Genomic DNA, 26970 nt, shown 5'->3' with positions numbered 1-26970 from the left:
ATTTATTGAGGTGTGTGTGTGCCCACCCATGCACACGTGCATGTGCCTGCATCTGTGCATACACACACATAGATGTCTACATGTGTGTATGTGCATACTGTCACAGGCTAGTAAAGCTCAGAGGCAACTTGCAAGAGTCAGTGCTTTTTTCAGTATGTAGGTCCCATGGTAGAATTCAAGTCACCAGAGTTGGTGCCAGATGCTCAAGTCCTAGTTTTACTATGGAATATCAGTTCTGAACCATGCTAAAAGGATGGTTTAGACTCCAGCCACTGTGGGTAAAGTCTTTTGTACTAAATACTATTGAGAACTTTTAGTACAGCAGTGACATACATACTTCTAGGTTGTTTTAACTTCAGAAATAAGAACCCTGGAGCTCTCAGACTCCTCTGATGGTTGTGCTTTCATCTTGGTTGGTGCAGTGATACCTGTGGGCAAGAACTCACTGGCAACAATACATTTCTTGCTGATGAAAATCTATGTAATTTTCCTGATTTTGGATTAACTCTCTTTTTTTTTTTTTTTTTAATTTTTCGAGACAGGGTTTCTCTGTGTAGCTTTGCGCCTTTCCTGGGACTCACTTGGTAGCCCACGCTGGCCTCGAACTCACAGAGATCCGCCTGGCTCTGCCTCCCGAGTGCTGGGATTAAAGGCGTGCGCCACCACCGCCCGGCCTGGATTAACTCTCTTTTTGTGTTCCTTCTTTACCAAAAGTCCCAACACCCTGAATCCCATCTCACTGCTACCTTTTGAATTAGGATTTTTTTCATTTCCCAGAGCTACTATGGATTTGAATTAATTCTGAGAAATAAGACCCTTCTTAATCCCTGATACAAAAGTGCTCACCCAGTGTTTGGAGGATTTTATAGTTCTCTGTCCCATTATCTCTAATTAGTGACCCAAGATTGTGTGTTTCTAATGTTTTTGAATACCTGGGTTGGTATACTTATGACACCTTTCAGATTTTGAGGAAGTTTCTCTCTGGTTTTTCTTAAGGCCACAAATTAGAAAATGAATTTTTAGAGAAAAAATTGCCATCTAGTTTTAAAAAATTCATTTCTTATATACCTACTTTTTCTATTTTGAATAGAAGGTTGTACCAAGCATTTCATCCCAGTAGCCCAGGTAGATGACCTGCTGAAGAGAAGACTTATGATGCCGTAGGATATGGGACTAAAAGCTATTTTAGGCAAAAGTTAAAACTACGGATGAACACTAGGAGCAAATATACGACTTCTTTTGCCTCTCCTCCAAGGGACACCTTTGTTTGCTCTCCATGGGTGCTGGGTTTGGAGAGAAGAGGTGTCTTCACATCAAAGGGAAAGGAAAGAACATTTAAACAAAGCTATAAAAAGCTACTTGAGTGCTTTCAGTTGCCACGTTGTATAAGTATGCACCTCTTGTCTTTGTAGGGCAAATAAATACAAGCCTCCTGCATTTTGAAGGAAGGGAGGACTTTATGGAACAACAGTCTTGCTACCATTTTACCTATGTCTAAAATGGAATTTGCAGTGTTTTAAGTACATATATTTGAGGGAAATAGGCTTTCCTTTTATTTGAATGCCTACTGATTGTAAACAAGAACATAACTGTATTATAAGAAAAATAACAGTTTTGGAAGCTTTAAGTCTGTACTATTTAATTAAGCTTTTTTCCCCGAGGGTTTTAAGAATCCACATAGAAGAAAAAGGTTGTGGTTTATTTAATGTGTCAGAGGCCCTAAACGATTAATTAAGATTAACTAGTTTTAAAGATTTATTTTTAAAATGAATAATTACAAATTACTTTAATTTGCAGGCATGCCAAACTATTTTATATAAGCACTTCCAGTTTTCAAATATCACTAAAACATCATTAATAATTAGAAAACACTTAATTTTATACTTATATACTAATAAAATACCTTGTACAATTTGAGATCTTATTTACTTTCTATCATAGGAAATAATTTGTCTTGATTTGTAATGATCACTTACTAATTTTGATTTCATAAAAATTAATGCTCTCGAGAAAAAAATTAAGTCACTTCAAACTAGAGCAAGGAACAGAAATATTACCATCTTGTATATCTTTTGCAAGGATATTGTATGAGAGATCTGTAGTCACAGAAGTGAAAAAACGTAAATCTTGATAGAAAGGGTTTCAGTTATCCCCTTTTTGGTGGTTGTACCCTTTCCCTATTATTTACCACAGGTAAAAATTAATTTCCCTAATAAGTCATATCTTTTTACCTTGAGCATGTGTAGGTTCTAATATCTTATTGTGCTTTCTGATGCCTGTTATTTACAGCACACATTTATGTAATTTCATAGTACATTAATTATATTTTTACTATATATTCTTGAGAAAATTAATGTTTTACACCTTACTTTGTGCATATATTTTATGTAGTAGACATCATAAAACTGTGCTTATTCTAGATGTTCAAGGAATAATTATTGATTAATGTTGCCATCTTCTCTATGACAAAAATGATATTACTATTAAAGACTTCTCCCAATCTATTAATGGTTCTTTTGTTAATATGTTCCTCATTAGAGACTGGGTAATCTATCAAACAAAAAGGGTGATTCATTATAAAGACGAGAAGTTCAAAAGTCTTAAGAGTAGACAGCCCATCTTGTTTGCCTTTGGTGAGTCATATCATGGAAGATCAAGGGTGTACAGGAACGAGAATCACATAAGGAAACATGAGAATTTGGGTCCCATAAGAAGCACATTATTTCCTAAGGGTAGGCTAGCACCTCAATGATGCAGTCATATTCCATGGCCCCCATCTTTTAAAGGAAGGTTCCATGTCAGCTCCAACTAAGCTCTGCTTCTTGCATACTTTCTACTATTTCTTCTTAAAAAAATACTTAAATTTTATGTGCACACGTTTTGTGTGCATGTTATGTATGTGCACCATGTGTGTGCCTGGTGCCCATGAAGCCAGAATAAGGAGTTGGATTCCCTGGAACTGATATTACAGGTAGTTGTGAGCCACTATTTGGGTCCTGGGACCAGAACTTGGGTGCAAGTGTTCATGCTGAGCCATCTTTCCAGAGTCTGTATCTGCTACTACTTAACAATGCTGCACTGAGGACCAGATTTATAACACTTCAGTCATTTTTGGATACATGTGACCAGTTTTCTTATCCACACATTTGAATAATAATCATATCCTTAAAATGCTTGGGAAGTTTTAAAGTACATTATGCATAACCTAAAGTATGTTAGCAGTTTAGTAAGTTCTAGATGATATTATAATAAAGATTTGGTAATTAAATCTAGAATGTGATTTATTTAGGAGAATATATCCAGATGTACATTTATGTTTAAATGAATAAAAGATAACACATAATAAGATTAAATACATAAAAATGTCCTTATGAAATCCAATATTATGCACAATCAGTAAATTCAATAAAAAATATTAAATACTAATAAGGTACTAAATATTTGATAGTCTTTACCACCATTGCAATGTATAAGTTAGAATATTTAGTAATAGATAAGCTTGATTTCTTTTGTTTATAAAAGATAGCAATATAGAAATTAATGAAGCCTCTATTTAAGATACGGTGGTACATGCCTTTAATCTTAGTACTCAGAAGGCAGAGGCAGGCAAGTCTTTGAGTTTGAGACTATTCATAGTAAGTAAGCCTGTCTAAAAGGAAAAACAGAAATAAAAAGTAGGTTTCAGGTTTGACAAGTTAATCAGTAGATATCTGAAATATTTCTTACCAAAGTCCTTTTTTAAGCAGAAGATGCTTCCAGCATCATAAAGGTATAATCTGAAGCAGTCTGAGGAAATTTAGTCTACCTGATTACCAGCCACACCAAGTAAAATTGCAGAAATTAAGCATTTGTGCTGTACATTTATTTCTCATTTTTAATCGTCTCAATCATAACAACTTGAAGAATAAATCATTGTGCTAAAACATTCTCTTTTATTAAATATTTTGAGAAAAGAAAACTGAAGGAGAAAACCGAGCAGGTATTTACTTTGTTTTCTTCTTCTCCATTCTCTCCCCAAAGCAGATTGCCAAACTGAGGCAACAGCTTCAACGAGGCAAGCAGAGCAGTCGGCACAGTAAAGAGAAAGATCGGCAGTCGCCTCTCCATGGCAACCACATAACAATCAGTCACACTCAGGTGGGTCAAGTTGTTCGCTTTAGTAATTCCTTTTAGTGCATTACTAAGTGGAAACCAACACTATAACAAAAGTTTTACCTTTACTAAATTATTTTGTGAAAATTTGTTAAAACTGTGTTTTTTAACATTGTTTTGGAAACACATAGCAGTGGATAATGGCCTAAGAATGATATTTTCCTGAACTAAAATCACAGGTAATGTGCTTACTGAACAATTGAGGAGGATCTTGTTTAATCCTTCTACTAGTACCTTAAACTATCTACTTTGTGTTCCGAGTATTTTGCATCTTCTTTCATATGAAGAAATTTAAAGCTAGAGTTTTTATTTTTTCCTCCAAGAAATTTGTGCTAACATATCTTATTGAACAAATCTGAAAAGTGCTGTAATGGAGTGATGAATCTTAATAATTTAAATCTGATATCATGACCAAGGAGTGTATTGATAGTTCATCAAGATAAGGATAATTCAACATTAGGACATATTAGTATAACTCACTACCTCAGAAAGTCAAAGCAGAGAAAAAGCATTGATTTTTCATGAGACTGAATAACACTTGTTAAAACATAGTATCCATTTGTGGTTATAAAAGTTTTTATAAACTGAAAAGAACAAAACTTCCTATTGTGATTAATTGTAAATCTCCTAAGATCCCATCCTTAAAGCATTAGCTGCATTAATGTCAAGATAGAGATCATCACAAAGGTCTACATTTATTGACGTGCTACATAAAGGACTAAGAAAGACATCACTAATTGTATATAATATTTTATATTTAGAAAATAAAAGTGAATTAGCTAGACTATTAAAACCAATTATGAGATCATTAATATGGAAAATACGAACAATACCAAATGGTAATGAGAATGTAAAACAAAGGAGCAGCTGTGCATTACTGTTAGGAGAACACAGTAATATAACCACTTTGGCAAGCATGTACTGACCATTCTCTCCAGTATTTCTCCCTTCAAGTAGCCACTAGAAATTAAAACATATCTGCATGAGTGATTGGGGAAACATTATTCATGATATTGAAATGAAAACAAATATTCTTTCACTGGTGATTGGACAGATATTTTACATAACTGTGCAGTGTAATGCTATTCAGTAGTACAATGGAAAGTAGCTAATAGATAATGACAGCGGACGTAAATTTCAAAACCATTTTGCTAAGTGAAGAAAGTTATGAGAAAAAGCTGTATAATGTATAATTTGTTATGTTAAATTCTCAAGGTATAATTATATAAACTAAGTATTAGGAGTAGGAACTAAATGCAGAGAGGCCCTAAAGAATATTATTTGAGTAATGGAATGCTCTAAGTGTGACTATACTGGTAGCTAGGCTTAGTAAAACTCAACTAACTGCATATTTAAAATGGGATGATTTGTTGTAACCTGATCATACCTGATCAGTATTATACAACAAACTGGTATGCCCTAGACATTGAAAGTGGGAGTTAATGTGTGCTTTCCTTTTTCTTCTTAATCTGGTAGAATTGATATATTTGCAAGTTTTTTTTTTTAAGCACTGTCAATAATGTTAACACATCACCTTAGTTAAGTTCTTTAAAAAAAAAAAAAGACCAGCCAAGCGGTGGTGGCACAAGCCTTTAAATCCCAGCACTCGGGAGGCAGAGGCAGGCGGATCTTTATGAGTTTGAGGCCAGCTTGGTCTACAGAGCAAGATCCAGGAAAGGCACAAAGCTACACAGAGAAACCCTGTCTTGTAAAACCAAAAAAAAAAAAAAAACCCAAAAAAAATCAAAAGACCAAGATGATTAAATTTGCATTTAATTTTTTGGTATCTGTTTATTCATAGGAACTACATACTTTTGCTGTATAAACATTTATCAATGGAATATGAAGTCTAGTTTGGAATGCTTTCAAGTTCTCTTAATAACAAAAATATCTATGTAAATAGAATAATTTATAAATTGGGACATTTTGATAACTTTTAAATATGCTAATGTATATATATGTTCATAAGCATTGCTTATGGTCTAATTATACTTATTAGGATTTTGCATGATAAAAGGAGAACTGAAATTTAGTGAGATGATTAAAAAGTATAAACAAAAACTCAATAGTATTATATTGGGTTAGTGTAAAAAAAAAGTAATCCCATTAATTCAAATTAAAAGAAATATGCAATTTATACATGTTTATTGTGATTATAAAATAAAAAATAGAGAAAATCATTGTCTTAACCCATTATTTGGTGAGAAGATAGTTTTAAAATAGCAATTTATTCTAAATTAGTATGTAAATTGTGTATTAGTTCCAGTTGACACCTTAAAGGAATTGTTTTAGTATTAATTATACAATGATTGTGCTACAGAAGTTCTAAAATGTAAATGTCTTGGTATCTCCACAACACTACAGTGGAGTCACATGATAACTTAAAGAATTTCAACTATCCTTCCCAATAAAACCAAAAATGGAGACATTAAAAAGTATTGAAAATGCCATCTTCCAGTCTTTGACCAAGTGTATACATTATATAGTCATACCTCTGCACTTAAAAGTATTTTGAATGATTGTTTTGATTCTGTATTTTTTACCTTCCTTTAGAAATTAAATTTCTATATATGTATTTGAATTTTTGCTCTATTTGAAATGTCAGCAATAACTGTTACTGAGTTTTATATTTTAAGGCATTTTTGTTTGCTTCATTTTTATGTTGGGAGACATGCAGAGGGCATGTCACATATTTTAAACAAAGATCTGTCACTGAGCTACACCCCTAGCTCTTCAATTTTTAAGATGTATCATGCTCCAATTCTTTATTTGACAGTAAATAATTTTACTTCATTTTATCTTCTGTCTCAAAGACTATTGGATCAAGGTCAGTCCCTATGCCTCTGTCAAACATATCCGTGCCAAAATCATCTGTTTCACGTGTGCCCTGCAATGTAGAAGGAATAAGTCCTGAGCTGGAAAAGGTATTCATCAAAGAAAACAATGGAAAGGAAGAAGTGTCCAAGGTAAGACTGTATGGGATATTTAAATGGTTTTTTCTTTATTATTACAGAATTGTCAGAAGTACTTGGGGGCTAGGTAACAACAGCTTTATGGAGATAAAATTGACATACCATAGGGTTCATTCGCTTTGGTAGTTATCTCTCCTATTCCCCTAATACATTTGGCTGTAGGCCACCATTGATCTTCTTTCTGGGTTTTCAGATAAATAGCATCATACAATGTATGGCCTTTGGTAACTGACTTTTTTCACTTAGCATGGCATGTTTTAGATTCATCCAATTTGCAGTGCATAACAGTACTTTGTTTTTCTTGACAGGTAGTGCTAATTTTTATACATTTTGTCCAGTTAACAATTGAGTGCATTTATGGTTTTTAGTTTGGTATATGCTTCCATGAACATTTGTACAAATTTTTATATGAATATATTTTTTTCATTTTTTCTATGGACCTAGGCTTGGAATTGCCAGTATTGTAACTCTGTGTTTAGATGTGAAAGAACTGCCAGGCTGTTTCCAAAGCATCAGTACCATTTGACATCCATACCAGGAATGTAGGATGGTTTTGATTTCTCCAAAACTTCCAGTCGTCTTCTTTCTTCATTATAACCAACCTCTAGTGGGAAGAGAGTGGCATTTCATCATGATGTTGCTTTGCATTCCTAGCAGCTAATGATACTGCAAGACATCTCATAAGTTCTTGATAATTTGTTTCCTTTAGAGGAATTTTTATTTAAATCTCTTATTCCATTTTTAATTAGGCTGTCTTTTTATTATCGAGCTGTAAATGTTCTTTACAAGGTTCCTTATTTTCTAAATGTAAATTCCTTATCAAGGATCTCATGTGGAAACATCAGAGTCATTTTTCTTTTTTCTTGATTTCTTTGAAGAACAACCTTTTTTTTTTTTGAAGAACAACCTTTTTGATGAAGTCTAGTTCATTATTTTCTTTGTACATTCCTTAATCTGTGGTCCCATGATTTATTTCTGAATTTTTTTCTGTGACTTTTGTAGTTTTAGCTCTCTCTTACTGTCTTAGATAGGGTTTCTATAGCTGCAGTGAACAATGACCATGACCACAAAGTAAGTTGGAGAGGAAAGGGTTTATTTGGCTTATACTTCTATATTGCTTTTATCATCAAAGGAAGTCAGGACAGGAACTCAAACGGTGCAAGATCCTGGAGATAAGACTTGATGCAAAGGCCGAGCAGGGCTGCTGCTTACTAGCCATGTTCCCCATGACTTGCTCAGCCTTCTTTCTTATAGAACCCAGGACCACCAGCCCAGGGATGGAACCACCCACAATGGGCTGGGCCTCCCCATTCCATCACTAAATAAGAAAATTCCTTACTGGGGCTGGAGAGATGGCTCAGTGCTTAAGAACACTGACTGTTCTTTCAGAGGACCAGGGTTCAATTCCCAGCACCTACATGGCAGCTAACAACTATCTGTAACTCTAAGGTCTGACAACCTCATACAGACATACATGCAGACAAAACATCTTATTTTTTTTATTTTTACATTAAATAAAATTTTTAAAGAAGAAAATGCTTACAGCGGGATTTTATGGAAGCATTTTCTCAATTGAGGTTCCTTCCTTTCAGATTAACTCTAGGTTGTGTGTCAAATTGACATAAGACTAGCCATCACACTTACATATTAAGTCTTTGATCCACTTTGAATTAATAAAAATACTGTGTAAAATTACATGTCTCAGCTATCTGTGCCATATTGCATATGGTCTTGTATTTGACTATATTTTCAGTAGTATACTTAACTAATTGAACCACTAGGAAACCCTTGGCTAAATTGTCTATTTTACCTTTTTTTCAACAGACATTTGATTTATATATAAAAATATATGCATATATATAAAAATAATATGTGCCTTCTTTGAAATAATGTGTAGCTTTAAGTTGACTTAGAATTGGTTTTGCAAAATGAAAAATTAAAATTTTTATCTAGCTCTTATAGATCAGCAGATATAAGCAATATTTGTAGGTTCTTTTGTGTCTGTATTAGTATATAATGTCACTATATGAATGTACTGTAATTTAAAAATTTCCTATCCCAGAGGATTAGATCATTTTTCATCTTTTCATGGGCAGCACTTTATAAAACATTGTGTACTCCTGCAAACAGGTTTCTGGTGGTGAGATTGCTTTGTCGAAGCATTTTCACATTTTCAGTTTTGATATGTACATCTTCCCAAAGCATTGTGCCATTTTACTCTTTATCATATGTCAAGTTATTGTATAGGTATAATGTTGTAAAGGAATTTGTTGGAATGGAAATTGTGACATCTCTTGGCTGTTTGCTATTAGAATGTCTCCTTTAGAGTAGCAATAGAAGCAAATGAAGTTGATCTTTTATTTGGAAGATGAATAATCACTCACAAATTTATTTATTTGTTAAGAACATCAGAGCAAAACTTTACTAAAATATAAAACATTTCTTTTTAAAAATGAGTTGTATTTTAATTTGCAAGTATATATTTCAGAATTATTCTAGGATTATCTACAAACTTATAACTTAAACCATTAAGGGGCTGGAGATGGCACAGTGATTAAAAGCACTAGCTGTTCTTCGGAGGACTCAGGTTCAATTCCCAGCACTCAAATGGCAGCTCACACCTGTCTGTAATTCCAGTTCCAGGGGTTCTGACAGCCTCACACAGACATGAATGCAGGGGAAAACACCAATGCATGTGAAATAAAATTAAAATAAACAAAAAATTATTAAACTTTTAGACATTTTGTGGTTTTGGTATTTTCTGGATTTTTAAATATTTTTTAACTTTCTCACTTGTATAGAGTATATCTTGGTCATCATATTCTCTCCAAGCCTCTCCAAGACCCTCCAGGTCTCCTCCCCCAGTATCTCTCTATCCATTTCCCTTCTGACTTTATAACATATCTCTCTCTCTCTCTCTCTCTCTCTCTCTCTCTCTCTCTCTCTCTCTCTCTCTCTCTCTCTCTCTCTCTCTCCCCCTCCCTCCCTCCCCTTCCCTCCCTCCCTCCCTCCCTCCCTCCCTCCCTCCCCCACTAAGTCCAATTAGCACTGCCAGTAGGTTCGTGATATGGAGTTATCCCTGAGGCATGGGAAACCTACTAATGGCCTCTCCCTCAAAGAAAGCTGAGTGACCTTCCTCAGCTAAAGCTGGGATATCAGTAGCTCTCTTCCATCTGTACTGGGATTTTTAACTCATGGAGGTCTTATACAGGAAACCACAGCTACTGTGAGTTCACATGTGTAGAGGCCAGCCTTTTCCAATACTCCTTCCTGATTCTTCGGCTTTTATGTTCTCTGTCACCTTTTCTGCACTGTGTCCTGATCTTTCAGGGAGAGGAGGTTGATAAAAAAAAAAAAAAAAAAAAAAAATAGCCCATTTATGGCTAGACACAAACCTTTGCTTATTCTCAGCATTTTGAACGTTTGAGTCTCTTCATTACCCTTTACCCTCTGCAATACAAAGCTCCTCTGATCAAGGTTGAAAGCAGCACAACTTTATGGACATAAGCATAAATATTTAGAAGGAAGTTGAACAACATGACTATTTAGCAAAACAGCATTAGTAGGTTCTTTCCTACAATCTGTAGCTTCCCTAGACATGGTTTTTGACCATGTTTACAGTACCAGGTGTGATAAACCAAAACTTAAGATGCCTAATGAAACCCTACTAGTTCATAAGCTAACTAAAGTATACTTTTGTTTTTTGAGACAGGCTTTCTCTGTGTAGCTTTGGAGCCTTTCCTGGAACTCATTCTGTAGCCCAGGCTGGCCTCAAACTCACAGAGATCTGCCTGCCTCTGCCTCCCGAGTGCTGGGATTAAAAGGCGTGTGCCACTACCGCCTGGCTGTATACCTTTTTTTTTTTTTTAAGTAGTTGAGCAGAAGTATCCCAAATGAGTAACAATGCTGTCCACAGAAAAGATGGGTTATTAAGTGGAAATCACAGTTCCAGGCACAGATCACTCTCTGTGAACTAATTATTGGACACTCAAGACAATGTAGGCTATTGCCATTGTTCTTGGTTGTTCATCCTAACTAGATAGTAAGACCTTGTTGCTAAAGATACTGCACACTTGAGTTGTAGAACATAGAAATCAATTTTGAACTGGCCAGTTTTTCTCCTTGTTGGCTAGCTTACACAGTGCTGGAAAGTGCTCTGCAGGCTGCTGGGGAGGAAAGACAGACATCGTGGCCTTACCCAGTAGTAGACCCTTCAGTAAGGACAGGTCAGATGTACCTACTGGCACAAGAGTGGAAAGACTGTTTATAGAAGTAAATACCTGCTCTCTTGATTAGAAATTGTACATTTACAATTAATTTTGTGTCAGAGTTTATTAAAAATAAACCAAAGTGCCTGTATCTAAAATTGAAAATTGGCACATTAACTATTATTGATATCAATATTATAAGCCTTCCTGTTTGCCATATTTGTTTTTTGTAAATATGTAGTTTGTAAAAATTTGTATTACTTTTGTAATTCTGCTTTCAAAAAAGGTTTAATCAATATATACTAGCTAGTTGTAGATTAAAACAGAATTGAAGAATTTTATTAGTCAAGTACAACATAAATAAAACATAACTCATATTCTTAGTCATTTTGTTCTAAAGTTGTACGTCATTTTATTGTTTCCCAACATTGCCAATTTTTTTGAACTAACATTTTCTTTTGAGAGTTTGGCCTGGTGAATTCTTTCTTTTACTACTTTCCTTAATTGGAAACTTCTTTTAGTAATGAAGGAACTGGATACTTAGTTGAATATTCTCTTTATAGTAGTCATTATCAAGTTCTAAAGTTGGTGTCTTTTCCAGCAGTATCACATAAACAAAGTTTCCATTTCAATCAACATTCCAAAAACTACTGATTCTTTAATCTTACCTTATTTTTCTTCCTCTATTTCTTCTCTAACAGTGTTTCTGAATCTTTAAAATGACAAAGCTCAGATCAAATGGAGTAGGCACACCAGTGAAAATGAATTCTAATTCATTATATTGTTCATTTTTACTAGCATTATAATCCTTCCTATACAGTAGTGATAGTTTCAATTATTTATGAAAATGAGCATACAGTTTTACTTGTTGATGGACAAGAACAATGGAGTGAGAGCTAAGTCGACTAAAAAGGGTCTACTCAGCAGGCTCTGATGCTCTGATCCTACTTAGCACAGTCACCATCAACTCTAAACTATAGGTTCTTATTTTTGGAAGCAAAATGATTGGACTGATGAGCTTTAATGAGTCCCCTAGTTCAAAGCATGCGATTGTGATTATAGTTTCCTGGTTACTACTTTTGCCACATTCGAGCAATACACTAGATTGAAGCAAGATTGTGAATAGTCATCCTTAGTTGTATGCCAAGTTAGCAGAATTGTTGAGATTTATTATTCTCCATTGAATACCAGTGCAATTTTATTAGAAATTTAGGTGATTTCAAAGGAAATACAAGTTCTTAAGTTCTACTTTTAAATAATTCATAAATTAAAAATTTATACTCACCAATATGTTTCATTTTACCTTACTAGTAAGTAAAAATGTTCAGTTTATCCCTAATGTGTATATGCCATTCATGGTGCTAAGTATTTGGAGATTTGTTATTAAACTTATGCTGCTCTTAAAGAGTATCTTGGGATCTCCCTAGGAGAATATACAGGAACCCTGTAACATGCCCAGAAATTACTGGAAGATACAAAATGGTGTATTTATTCACTGAAGAATAACTTATGGCAGTGACACGGGCAGAATATGCCATCTAAAGATAGGCCTCCTGCTTTCTGATGAATAGATGCACTTGTTGTCGCCTACATGTTTATTGGTGTTCCTCTTGCAGCCTTTGGATATACCAGATGGTCGAAGAGCTCCACTCCCAGCTCACTACCGGAGCAGTAGTACTCGCAGCATAGATACCCAGACTCCTTCTGTCCAAGAGCGCAGCAGTAGCTGTAGCAGCCACTCCCCCTGTGTGTCCCCGTTTTGTCCTCCGGAATCCCAGGATGGAAGCCCTTGTTCAACAGAAGATTTGCTCTATGATCGTGATAAAGGTGAGAATTAACTCATCCATTTATATGGAAGGCTTGCTATTGCTCATTATAGTCTGTGTCTTAAACCATTACACCACTTTTCCCCTTTGTTGAATGGTGAGATTGTAAAAGATGAGTTATTACAGGTTTGTTTGTTCATTGGTTTCACTTTCCTCCTTTGTAACTCTTAAACATCTTCCATAAATGTGTCAGATAAGCACAGTGCCTGATTCTAATGGCTAACAAAAGCTATAAAGTGGAGTGTATACAACTATATGCCAGTAGTTTCCTTCATTTTGTTCAGAGCTGATGATATGATACAGTCTATATTCCTTATATCTAAAGCTAGGTTTTATAATCAGTGATTTTGGAGGAATGTTTTCTAATGCGGTCTTGGGAGAGTGAGTGTGTATGGTATGAAGGTGCACACATGAATGATGCATCTGTGAAGACTATAAAGTAAGACATGAGATGCCTTCTTCTGTTGTTCCCTACTTTTCTTTGCCTTAAGACAAGGTCTCTTACTGAACTAAAGGCATGCCTTTTTGATGAGAATGACTGGCCAATGAGCTCTCAGGATCTTCCTGCCTCTTTCCACCAATCCTAGGGCTTATAGGAACATGTAGTCTGGCCCAGCTAACATGTGGGTGCTGGAGATATGAGCTTGGGTTCCCAGGCTTGAATAGCAGGTTCTCCTATCCATTGAGTAATCTACCCAGGCTCTCCATCTTTCTTTGTGAAACAGGATTTCTCATGGAACCTGGAGTTGACCATCTTGGTTAAATTAGATGGCCAGGGGCCCCTAGGATCTGCCTGTGGTTGCTTTTCAGCACCAGATGACAGAGATGCACACCACCATGCCCGGCATTTACATGGCTCCTCATGCTTATGCAGCAAGAACTTGACCCGCTGAATCCTCCTCCAGCCACTCCACCTTTTTAAAATGCAGGATTACTCACAAAACCTGGAGCTCACAAAATCAGCTAGGCTGACTGCTCATCGAGCTCTAAGGAGTTACCTGTCTTTGCCTCTCCAGTACCAAAGTTACAGATATACACTGCCATGCCAACTTTTTTTAAAGTACAACATGGGGATCTGCTCTCAGGTCCAGGTCCTCACGCTTGTGTGGCAAGCACTTTCCTGTCTGAGCCATCTCCCTGGCCCATGACTCTATCTTCAAGCAAGTAGAGAAGGTTCAGGGAATATCTGCAGAATATCACCTTAAGGTTTATAGATGAATTTTTGTTAACTGTTGGAAAATGGATATTTCTCACTTTCTGTCAGGTCGAGGTAGTTGTTCTGTGCTCCTTCTCTGGCTTTGGGTTAAGCACGTGTACACCACAGTTTACATGATTCTTCACATTCGGGTCCCTACGACCTAGCTGCAGAAGACAGTATAGATTGCCCACCTTCCATGGTCCTTAGCTACTTTCAGAGAAACTAAACTTATTTTTTAGATAGAAGTCAGTAATAAAAGATTTTAAAACATCTTTGTTTTGTGGTCCTTTTACAAATATTAGCACTACTCTCTTATTTTGTGCCGTTATATGTAAAATGTGAGGGTCTGAAGTGTGCAGCCTGGTGAATTTTTATATGTGTAGGCATTCGCGAAGGGAGGCTCAAGGACAGATACAGAACAAGTTTGTTGTCTCTTAAGGTGCCCTCAGTCTTCCCAGGTAGCACTCTTCCTCTGTACTGGCAGTGACTACTGTTCTGTCTTCCTCCACCATAATTAACTCTGACCTGTTGAAGGAATGTCACAGAAATACACCAGTGTTAGTATAGTCTGCACGGGCTTGTGTCTGCTTTACTCTCCAGGCTCTGTTTCTTACAAAAGTTAAAGGAAAGCTGTTTGGAACTTTTGTCATCTTATTTGATATCTTTTAAAGAGCTTTCCGTTTCCATCCCTTTCCTTGTTGCAGCCTTTGTGGCCACAGTGCACTAAGAGCATGCTGAAGTGCTCTGTAGACATCTCTTCTTTTCTTAGAGTGGTAAACTGAAAAACTATTTCACTAGGAAACTGTGCTAGAGAGCTGGGCATGTGGGCACATGTCTTTAATCCCAGAACTTGTAAGGTAAAGACAGGTGGAGCTCCATGAATTTGAGGCTAGTCCAGTTGACATAGCAAGTTCTGGGCCAGTCAGGGTTACAGGTGAAACACTGTCTCAAAAAAAAAAAAAAAACGAACAAAAACCAAAGGAAGGAATTGTGCTACAACAGTTAAGGAGGGTAAGGGTGAAAAACGTGAAGTTGGATGGACGGGGCGGATCTAGGAGGAGTTGTGGGAGGGGAGGTAATACAATGAAAATATATTGTCTAAAAAACTTCTTACTGTAAAATCTGTTTCAAGTTATGGAGTTATAGCTATTACTCATGCTGATAATCCTAGTACTAAGGAGGCTGGGGTGGAGGATTTCTGTGTGTGAGGCTGGCAAGACTGCATAGTGAATTCTAGGCCATGCCAGCTTTGGTTATAGTGTGAGAGAAGGGTAGGGTTCAGGAAAGCTCTGAGAAACATTTAGAGTTTTTTCTGCTTTCTATGAGACAATCTCATTAATTTCTTAAAATATGAGACAATCTCATTAATTTCTTAAAATATGAGACAACCTTATTAATTTCTTAAAATATCTACTATATTTAGCTTAGAGATACTGTTTTGTGATTACAATAAAGTAGATAATATTTTTCCTTAGAAAACTGTATGACCTACATGTAAAATTTCTAGTTCTTAAGCAAATCAAACACTTACCATTATGTAGAGAACATTAAAAAATGGTGGTTTTAATTTATATATGCACGCACACGCGCACGCGCACACACACACACACACACACACACATTTTAGGACTGGGTATAAAGGCCTATGCTTTTTAACTGAGTTTTTTTCTTATGCTTTATTTGACAAATACTGAGCATTTATTATTTATCAGGTTCTGTCCTAGAAAGTAAAGAAATAGAAATAAATAAAATATACTTTTTCTTTAAGGAAATTGCAATCTTAGAGAGTAATAGAGCTATGAATGTAAAAAGATAATTTGCTTTTATGAATATTTAGAATTTTAATTGGATTGGGGATTTAGCTCAGTGGTAGAGCGCTTGCCTAGCAAGCACAAGGCCCTGGGTTCGATCCTCAGCTCAAAAAAAAAAAAAATACTAAAAGGAAAAAAAGAAAGTGGTTTATCAATAATGGAGCTTGTATCATCATTCCCCCTGTATAATAGTCTTTGAAAAGTAGCTTCTCTATCAAAATACAGATTTTGGAATGTTTTTTTTTTAATAATAATTTTGTCTGATAATTTTTTTCTACACTATGTATGGGTGTTTTTATTTCCAGTAAAGACAAAAGTAAAATCTATATAGTTTTTGCTGGTTTTCATCAACTATGAAAACGGGTAGGGGGAGTGTAATTTTCTAATCACCTAGGATCTGTTTGGTGTACTCTAGTTGTTTTACATACTCTAGTTGTTCTAAGAAAATTCTTTGGTAAAATAGCTTAGACCATTCTTAGGAGACTAAGTGGAATGATGTAGGAAGGGAAAGAAAGAATCAGCTGCAGTGAATATATATTCCACTGAAAGGTGTGCTGGTAAGCTGGTTATTTTTAGTATTCATCTGTTATGTATTTATCCTTTTTCTGACTTTCCTAATGTTCTCTCTCCCTAGTTATATCTCTCCCCATGATTCATGTATAATTTTCAACTGAAGAATTTTAGTTAGCATATTTTTTCTTTGACTTTATCACTTGCAAGGCCAGAACAAAAACACTGTTAAGAAAGGGACAGTTGTTTGAGAACTTATTGCAGGTGGAGATTCTCATTCTGAGTTTTTTTGTTTGGGTTGAGTCCTGTTATTTTGTTAGGGTTTTTCCAGCAACCTGAAGACTGAAAGCAGCCTGTGGTGACATGTGTAGAGTTTCCAGGCTAGCTAATCTAATAGAGAAATAATCCCTAAGCCTCATTGGAGAACTCATTCAGAATCCAAACTCTCATCTTGACATCTCTTATATTAACATTATCAAAAATATACCCAAAGAATTGGCCCAAGTCCTTCTACAGCATCATGTCCAAGTTGCAAGGAAAAATATATAGTACAGATGGCAGCATCAAAATATTAGCTCTTTTAGCAGCTCTGCCAATGTTCCTTGATAGTAGCCAAACTAGTGCTGGGCAAGCCATAAAACCTAGACTTCAGTCTGCTGCTTGTCATGGATCTTTGGCACAAGTTGCTTAGGCAGTTGTTAGAAAGTTCTGCGATTTTGCAAGATATTGTAGAAACATTGATTATTATAATTATGAAGTAAATGGAACATTTTGTTGAGGCCAACTACTAAGAATTATATTCCAAAAGTCCATAAGTTGATTACTTGTGGTTGAAGCTATATTTTCTTGAAGGAAATACACTATGTGGATGGAGTTTCTAAGCTAGGGCATATGAACCCATTTAACTCACACTGTAGTTTGACTCAAATATTAATATTACTTAACTATGGGTTTTAAGTGTAAGCAATCCATCATCCCCAGAAAGCAAATGAAAAGTTTTAGCTTGTCTTTTTAGGATCTAGAGTTGATACTAGGCAGGCTGTTAAAATAGCCCATTTGGAATTTTCATATTCCTATTTCTTATTAAACTATATTTGTATTTCTCTCTAGCGTTCTGTTTCACTTTTTATCTCTCAAACCTCTGCCTTAGCTCTCTTCCTTCTTACATAGCCAAATCAGCTCAAATTTGTGACTTTTTTGTGGTTTATAGTATGAAAACAAATGTTGAATGTGTGTTTTTAACCACCTTACCACCTTACCTTGAAAGTCACTGATTTTGAACAAAAATCTGTTTTATCAAAAGAATTTTTTATGGTTTTGGAGGAACTTTTTTATTTTTAAATTAAGAAACATTTTATTCATTTTACATACCAGCCACAGATCTCCCCCCTCTACCCTCCTCCCACCTCCTCCCCAGTCTTCCTCCCCAAACCACCCCCATTCCCTTCTCCGAAAAGGGAAGACCTCCCATGGGGAGTCAACAGAGCCTGGTACATTCAGTTGAGGCAGGTCTAAGCCCTTGGAGGAACTTCTTAATGATAAAATTACAGTTTAAAAATACTTCTTACAAAGGACTGTATATCACATGTTAAAACTGCCCTGTTGTGTTTAGAAGAACTTCTTAATGGTAAACGAATAGATTGAAAATACTATTCCAGTAAAGAACTTTATATGACAAGTGAAAACTGCCCTATTGTAGAATTATGCCACTAAGGTCGTTGCAGCGTTTGTCTTTTTCCAGACCACATGAAACATTGTACACATAACCAATGTCTGGAAGCATGTAAGAGCCTAAAAAGTGCCATATTCTTATCTTTATACAATTTTTACAGTCATACCAATGGCAGATAATGTCAAGCTATATATAAATGTTATCTTATTCATAATTCAAAACTACTTAGTATAACTCAGTTGTATCTGTTATAGTTCAGTCTAGAATATAAGCAAATAAAAGTTTTGAACATCCCTACATATGTATTTTACTTAATCTGCTGTTACCTGTTGACTGACTTGGAAGTTTAGCATGGATGGGCAATGTAGTTTTGTTCACTGCATTGTCCTTAGCAAATTCAGCCATATCTAGCAGGTATGGTGCTAAGAAGGGTTTTCTAAAGTATTCTTATAAGAACTTCCTTTATGATATGTCTATATTAAAAAGATAATCTCTTTATTACTGTATGGAAAATACTGGTGTCATTTTCTTTGAGGTATTAAATTATATGCTGTGCTTTTTTTAATGTTCATGAAGACTGTGCTGCTCTTGAAGGGAGAAAAAGAAAAAAGTATCCAAACTTAGTCAGAGGTGAAGGGGTTGGGGAGCCATAAAGTTCACATGTCTTAATGAAATTAGAGGAAAGGAAGTAGCTTTTCTGAGGCATGTCCCTTCTTATATTAAATACTCCTGTTGATAATCGGCAAATTTTGATCATGACTGAAGAGAAAATTATAGGTTATCAATTGGGATAAAGAAAAAAAAATGAATCTGTTGGGTTTTTCCACATCATCTTTTGTTGTCCTCTGAGACAGATTGGCTCCTACAGGCTGCTGTTTACTCCATCTCCTAACAGAAGGCAGACCCAACAATGGTTGCCTGAGCTGTAATCCTTTAATTAGAAACAGAGTGTTAGGAAGGAACTTGATCATTTAGTCACCTCCTTGTATGTCTAATGAAAACACAAGAATTTGAGTAGATCAAAATTTAGTGAAGCAGAAGGCTTAAGTAATGAACTCTGACTCGGGGTTAAACAACTGAAGCCTTGCCTTGCCATGTATTAATTATGGGCCCATGGACAAATTGCTCAACCTCTAGGTATCTCAGTTTCCTCATAAAATTGTTATGATTAAATGTGGTCAGGTGATCTTTTGTTATTTACTTTCTGCCATATCCCTATGGGTACATGGGATTGTTGTTACAGGTTACCTAATTTGAGGCTTATTCCTAACTTCTTTATACTCTGAATGCCAATAATGATCTTCTAGAGAGACTTCACACTGTCTTACAGCCTTTGCAGAAAGAATAGGCTTTATGTAACATTCATATTTGAAAGGGCCAGGTGTGGAGAGAACATTAAGAAATTGTGTGAAAGTTGAATAATGGAGAGGAGAAAGTAAGAATGAAGAGATAGAAAAACCTAGATTTTACAGGAGTTTTAAGGACATTGCTAAGAGGATTAAAAGGCCAGGAAGTATCTTGTGGTCACATAGAGGACATGACCAGCTTAATTTTGAAGAACCATAACTCAGATGGAGGTACAACAGTGGAGAGACTCCAGAAGGACAAGAGAGTATGCTATTTTAATTGTCTGTACCCTATGCTTTTTAAACTTGTACCACACACCCTTTTTAGCTATTTTGAATCTGTATCCTTAATATGTTATTATTCATTACACAAATTACATAAGTTAACAAACTTTACTTGTTTTAATGACAGGAGATAACTGAAAAAAACTTTCTAATACATTCTTCTGTGTGTTAGCAGATAGTTTTGGTGACTGATTATATATGTTAGACAAGGGAAGATAAGGAGATGAGTAAGATAACCAAGTTCAAGTGTGGAAAATGGTGGCCAACATTAGCAAAGTGATGAGTGATGGAGAGGAAAGGGCTTTCAGGTGAACCTAATGTGAAGGTGGAAGTTCATGTGGGTTTCTGACTGATCATGTTTGTGTCATATTCATTTAGTGAGGATTGGAGTTGATTGTCTAAGGATTCATCAAGACATTGATAGCATTTTGCTTTGTCTTCTGTTTCACACAAAGTAAATGTTGAACATTTAAAATTGTAGTGACATTTTTAGTATGAGTTTAAGCATCCTTCTCTCTCTCTCTCTCTCTCTCACACACACACACACACACACACATACAGGCTAGTTTAAAATATGAACATTTGAGGGTTTTGCAAACTGATATTCCTGCAATTTTCTTTTATCATTTTAAAACTTGAGGATGTAAAAACCAAGGTTATATTGCAAAGGTTTCCCAAGATTCTTAAATTAATTTTTAAGATATAAAATATTTTGTTTAATCTGATTTATGTTTTGTTTCACTATTATGATTTTTATTAATAAAAATATGATTTTTACTTCATAGATTGATTTGAAGACTATATTCAATCGTAGGACATGTGTTCAACTTCCATTTCAGAGTAGAATGTCGGGAGCTGAATCTTGTTTGTTAGGATTATGTTGCAGCAAAAGCAGTGTACTTATTGTGAGTACACAAAACCAGAGCTATCTATAGTTTAATTTATAAATAAATGAGTACCCTTTCAGTTATTACCCAACGAATAAGTGATCAGTATTTAAAGTAGTGTACCTACATGTGACAAACGTCTAATTAATGAGACAAACATTAACAGTGGTTGTTAGATCTCTTATTCAGAAAATAATCAGACCTGAAGTAAAGTTCAGAAATAATAGTAGCAAAAGGTAGTGAGGTCACATTTTTCTCCTTGTGAAATACTCACATATAAATAAATATAAATATATATATTTATCCCAACTAAACTTTATGTCCTGTTGAAATTTGATGGTTTTCCCAGAGGGGCTGTTTGTAAGCTCTCCTTCCCCGTCTAGTTTTTGAGTTAGGAGAAGGTGTAGGTTCTTTGATACAATTGATAATATTACTTGTTTCTTAAGGTTAATTGCCAAAAATCGTACATAATTGTATGTTTTTTCAAATTTCCTTTGGTCATCAGCCGTGCTCTAGTTGTTAACTTAATTTCCCGAGCAAAAGAAGTAATTTAACACCAATTAACAATTCTATATAGATCCATTTATTTCAGTTAGTCATATTTCTAACCTAGCTCACTAGGTTAGAAACTTTTATGCTTTTTATTATATTCTAATATATCACTGAATGTAGTATTCAACACACTATATTCATTTTCCCAATGAACTACCTACTTGAGAAAGAATAAGAATTATATTCTTATTTTTTTTTTTTTTTTTTTTTTTTTTTTTTGGTTTTTCGAGACAGGGTTTCTCTGTGTAGCTTTGCGCCTTTCCTGGAGCTCACTTGGTAGCCCAGGCTGGCCTCGAACTCACAGCGATCCGCCTGGCTCTGCCTCCCGAGTGCTGGGATTAAAGGCGTGCGCCACCAACGCCCGGCTTATATTCTTATTTTTGATTGGTTACTGCTAGATACATCCTCCAAATAATTTCTTTCTCAAAGTGGTCTGAAGAATCTTAATGGTTTAGGCATTACTTTAATTTCAAGATGGTAGATTAGAGCTGGGCAGCAATGACACACGCCTTTAATCCTAGCACTTGGGAGGCAGAGCCAGGTGGATCTCTGAATTTGAAGCCAGCCTGGACTACAGAGCGAGATCCAGGACAGGCACCAAAACTACACAGAGAAACCCTGTCTTGGAAAACCAAAAAAAAAAAAAAAAGATGGTAGACTAGATTAGATCTCCCAATCCAGTCTTTGCTGTCACTAGCTGGCAAAGTTGACGCTAGAACTTTGCATCCCCAGACAGTCTGGTATTCTTAAGATTATTGGTAAGTCTATAAAAGGCTTGCCATGCAAACATGAGGACCTGAGTTTGATCCCAGAACCAATAAAAAAAAAAAACAAACAAGCAAACAAACAAAATGAAACAAAAACCCTAGCACAGTTGTGTATGCTTGTAATCTCAGCACTGGGTGGGTAGAGATGGGTAGGTAGGTCCTTGAGCGTCACTGGTAAGCTAGCCTACTCTGGCTCCACACACACCTCAGGTTTTCCTCTAGCTTCCTTGGGCACATGCACTCAGGCGCACTTGGAACCACACACTTGCACATGTAGATACACACAAATCCAAACCAAAGATAACCTTGCTTTCTTGGAAGAAATAGGATGTTATCTTTATGTAACTAAATAGCATTAGTGTGGGTAAATCTTTTTAAACAATATTTACTTAATCCTCTTCTGCTTGAGAGAGAGTGGAATAGTCAGTTTTGAATGGTTTACTTATTTAAAATTTGCAGGTGAGGGATTTATTATTGTCAGTATTCTTGAGAGCTTTTTGTGTTTTAGGCACTTTTTAGTGCTTTTACATTATATTTTAAAACAGCTGTGTCTAAATAGTTATTCCTGATTTATGGATCAAAAGCCAGACATAACAAATACCATGAGTCATATAAGTAAGGACAGGTAGAAGTCAGGTATTCTGATTGCAAACTAGAGTTCTTAACTCTTGTAACACTCATTTCTTAAATTTGCCTTTATTTCAGATGTACTTGGAAGCTTTTTCAAAAGAGAGAATAAAAAAGCCAGGCTCCTTTTAGAAATAAGATGTATACTTTGGAATTTAAAAAGCTTCTATTGACTCTATTGCGAACCAGGGTTAAGAATCACTACTTGGGCTAGGAATATTCTCAGTGGTAGAACACGTTCAAGTTGTAGCACCTTGCAAAACAAAACACTATAATTTATTATTGTTTGCTTAAAAATTAAATTTATTTGATTATCTAATAGGGATAAAATATATGTACAGACTTAGGGCTGCAATAGAACCATAACAAAGAATTTATATACCTGTTTATAAGATTCAACAGGCATATATGCAAATTACTTTTATACGGGGATTGTGGGTCATAGAACATAGTATATAAGATACTAAAAGTCACTTCTGAAGGATAGTAATAATACATTAGCTATAAATACACATGGTTTAATGAATACTTTTCCTACATAGAATTCCAAATTTTAATAATTTAAAATTTTTCCAAGCTTTAATTTATTTGAAGATATTTGGGAAGTTACTTGTGTTTGATTTTAGTATAGTGCATGCATAAGTATGATCTATCATAATAAAATAAGCAATCAAATTGTATGATGTGATAGAAAGAGTCCAGATTTACCAAATATTTATAGTTCTTTTACACTGTCTTTTTAGATCACCAAATATTAGACGTAAATACTCATTTACAGCCAAATGATTTGTATTTAAAAGCAACACAATTTAAAGCATTGGACATATTTGTGTTTATTTTTAACATTAATTCCCCACACCCCTGAAAAAAGAAAGAACAAGAATGTTTAAGTGGATAAGTTAAAACAAAAACACACTACCTCTGAAATTAAAAGGAAAAAGAACTTTAAGACAAAAAAATAATTTATTTTAAATTGCTGGCAGAAAAAAAATGTATCTGTTTTCAGGTTATCTAGCTCATGACTAGTTTCAACTTTGGGTCTCTTTAAAATTATAATAAATGTGAAGAGAAATTGTGTAGTAGGCAATAGAGTGGATCCTTGATTACTATGTAGTCACACCCCAACTAATGGCATGAAAAACTTGTTAAAGGTATCAAAATCATGGCTGTAAGTTGATTCCATTTACTGGTGGCCTATGCTATGCCCATAGTAAACCTCCATGAGACAGCTCAAGCCATCAGTATTCACCCACTTGTATTCTTAACCTCATGTGTTACTTGAATAGTAAAGTGAGGTTGAAGTTGAGAAGGGAATCCGAGACCTCATTTACACCAGCTTACTAGTTGACCAGTATTAATAGTTTAACTTTACTGTACTCACAGACAGCACTAAGACTCGCTCCTGAGTGCATTACATCAACCTAGGCAAGAGATCACCCCCCCCCTTCTTCTGTGTCTAAGTAAGAAATAGGTAAATGTTGAGTCTAAGAAAATCATTAAATCTGAATCATTTATTAAAAACAAACAAACAAAAATCAAAGCCTCATTCTATGATTTAATTCTTTCCAAGATGTTATTCTATGCATATTCTATAAGGATATGTTTAATAGTGATAAACTGTGTGCTTTTGTCGTTTTTCTAGTAGTGTATGGTCTTGCTATTTCAAAGTGATTTCCCAACCAGGGAGACAGCCACTTTCAAATATAAGCATAGATCTTCATTCCTAAGATTAACACTTGAAATGTTCACAAAATAAAATATATGCATAGTTCCAAGCATATATTGTCTACCTCGTTGGTGATAAGTGTTCATGTTACTCTGTTTCTGAATGCTGGACTGTTTTCTGTATCCTGAACTAAAGCAAGTCATGTAATTTGTTGCTAATACCATTTTTCAAAATACGTGGAAACGATAACATCCCAATTGATCATGTACTTAGCATTTTAGCAGTGAGCATTGGTTTGCATTAAGTCAGAATTTAGGTAAATAGAACTGTTATATTATTCAGGTCTGTTGCTGAATTGACAAGTTGGCATCTTACAAAGATAATGACACATCTTGGTGGACTTGGATTTCCAAACACTTTTGCCAGATAGGAAAAGGAGAAGTTGCACATAGGTTTTATAGCTTTTCATGAATAGACCATTTTGTTTTGAGTTAAAAAATATGAGGAAAACATTTTTGGTAGAGATTCTTTTGGGTTTTTCATGTCATTAGTGGCTAAAATGCAAGCTGTGCTGAAACAGAGCTTTTATAGACTTTAAAGGCAAAATTATGGGTAAATCATCTTTTTAAGAATGATTATGGGTAGATGGAAGACAGGTTGCAAACTTGTTTTGCCCTGCATGCTTATTATTCTTGGTGTTTTACAAGTATCATTCCTGTTAAGAACTTTTGTAATAAAAATTATTCACATACAAAAATATTCAGTTAAATTGGTTGGACAATGAGAAATCATATAGAGAATCACCTCTATTATCATAAATCTTTTGTATGATTAATGCATATTACTGCATTCATTTACAGCATTCTTCAGATTACAGTTATGATTTTCTCAATGAAATTTTCAGGGCTAAAAATGTCATCCTTTTATATTCTGTGGTTTGGCAGCTTACTGTTGCATTTAAGTTTTTATTTTAAAAGATGTTCTACACAAGACTGTTAGAAATAACCTTGCAGTGACGAAGGGCTTGCTTTGTAGTGAACGAGATAGGGCTGTTCGGAGATCAAGTTTAATGTAAAAGCGCTTTCAACTCCTACTTAATATAACTGCTTTAAATTTACAGACAGTGGGAGTAGCTCACCGTTACCCAAGTATGCGTCATCTCCCAAACCAAACAACAGCTACATGTTCAAACGGGAGCCCCCAGAGGGATGTGAGCGAGTGAAGGTCTTTGAGGAAATGGCGTAAGTAATGTCTGTTCTGTCAGCTGGGATCTGAAACTTTTTACTGAGGTGTTGATTGCAGATGAATCAACTACTCTGTCCAGCTGGTACCATTTCAAAAGCAAAATAAGAACGGGGAATTGAATAGACAGAAGATCCTACATGAGGATTGGAGGATTGCTAGAAATATGTAAGCCAGTACAGAACAACTTAGAAATTCACCCTTGCTGCTGAAAGTCTTCCCTCTCTCTCCTCCACTGCTCTTTTCCCTCCCCTGTCTTCTTTCTTCCTCCCAACTCTTTCTCCTTCTCTTTCCTGTTTTCTTCTCTTCTTTCTTCCTTTCTTGTCCCATTCTTGCTTACTTTTTCTCTCTCCTTTCATTTTCTTTTCTAAAAAGAAATTTTTAATCTTTAAAATTTTAAGAAAATTTCTTTAAAAACTGTTAGTTTAGCTGGCTGACAGAAATACATTTAGGAGCAAGGTTGGTGTCCACGGTCAGGTAGCACACAGATGGTCTCTGTTTTTCAAATCAAAGGGAAAGAGGTCTCCTCTATAGATACATCTAGCATGTTTACTCATGTATTCATGTTTTCTGTCCCTTTTTATTTTAAATTTTCAGTATGGACAAGTTAGAAATTAAATTAGAAAAAAAGAGGTTCATGCTGTAAATCTTGGGCTTCTAGAGTCACTCAGAAGATGACCGTGTGGCTCTTGGTGTAACTCATTCTTTGTCCTAGTGGGTTTCAAATGCAGACTGCTCTTGCAGCCTCTAGAAGGGAACAGAGACTGCACAGGAGTCAGTTGTTGCCTTAGTTTGGAGAATGGGGTTGGGGTTATGGACTCTTCTTCTTTTGGTTGAAAGGCCGCAGAAAACTTCTTTCTCCGTATGTACCAATAGAAGTACGTCTGAAGATCCAGAAAACATTGAATAAATTTGATATCAAATAAATGATAAATAACATCCCTCTTTACACTTCTGAACAGTAAAGTTCATCCTAAATGTGTATAATATTCAAGAATAGTGTAGAATTTCTTTCATAATCCTCAATGATTGGAAGCAAATTAAAGATCTCTAAAAATTTGCTTGGCCCTTTTGAAAATTGTTTTTTCTTTAAATGTCATTTCAGTACCCTGTCCATGGCTAGTCTCCCCGCTGACCTGTGCTATGGAAGATGTTTCCCCTCTGTGTGCACATAACCCATCCCTGTCATTCACATTCTAGCTGTTTCAGAGAACTCCAATTTAATCACAAAGTAATTAACTTTATAGTC

The 26970-nt window shown here is 35.3% G+C and overlaps 1 protein-coding gene across 3 annotated transcripts in view; it reads left to right on the top strand.

The window, feature by feature from the left end:
• The window catches only part of Glcci1 (glucocorticoid induced 1), a 73714-nt gene that overhangs the window by 43810 nt on the left and 2934 nt on the right, over positions 1-26970 (top strand). For 2 of the 3 annotated variants that reach the window (XM_028869851.2, XM_028869853.2), the window contains exons 4-7: positions 4021-4137; positions 6966-7118; positions 12949-13159; positions 25600-25720. In XM_028869851.2, the coding sequence (XP_028725684.1) occupies positions 4021-4137; positions 6966-7118; positions 12949-13159; positions 25600-25720 (602 nt within the window). The remainder of the gene's footprint in view (positions 1-4020; positions 4138-6965; positions 7119-12948; positions 13160-25599; positions 25721-26970) is intronic. The other variant, XM_028869852.2, reaches the window with a different exon arrangement.

The sequence above is a fragment of the Peromyscus leucopus genome, chromosome 3 (genome assembly GCF_004664715.2).
Source record: "Peromyscus leucopus breed LL Stock chromosome 3, UCI_PerLeu_2.1, whole genome shotgun sequence".
Taxonomy (NCBI): Eukaryota; Metazoa; Chordata; class Mammalia; order Rodentia; family Cricetidae; genus Peromyscus; species Peromyscus leucopus.
The sequence above is the reverse complement of the archived record's forward strand: the minus strand, read 5'-3'. Positions and strand labels throughout refer to the sequence as shown.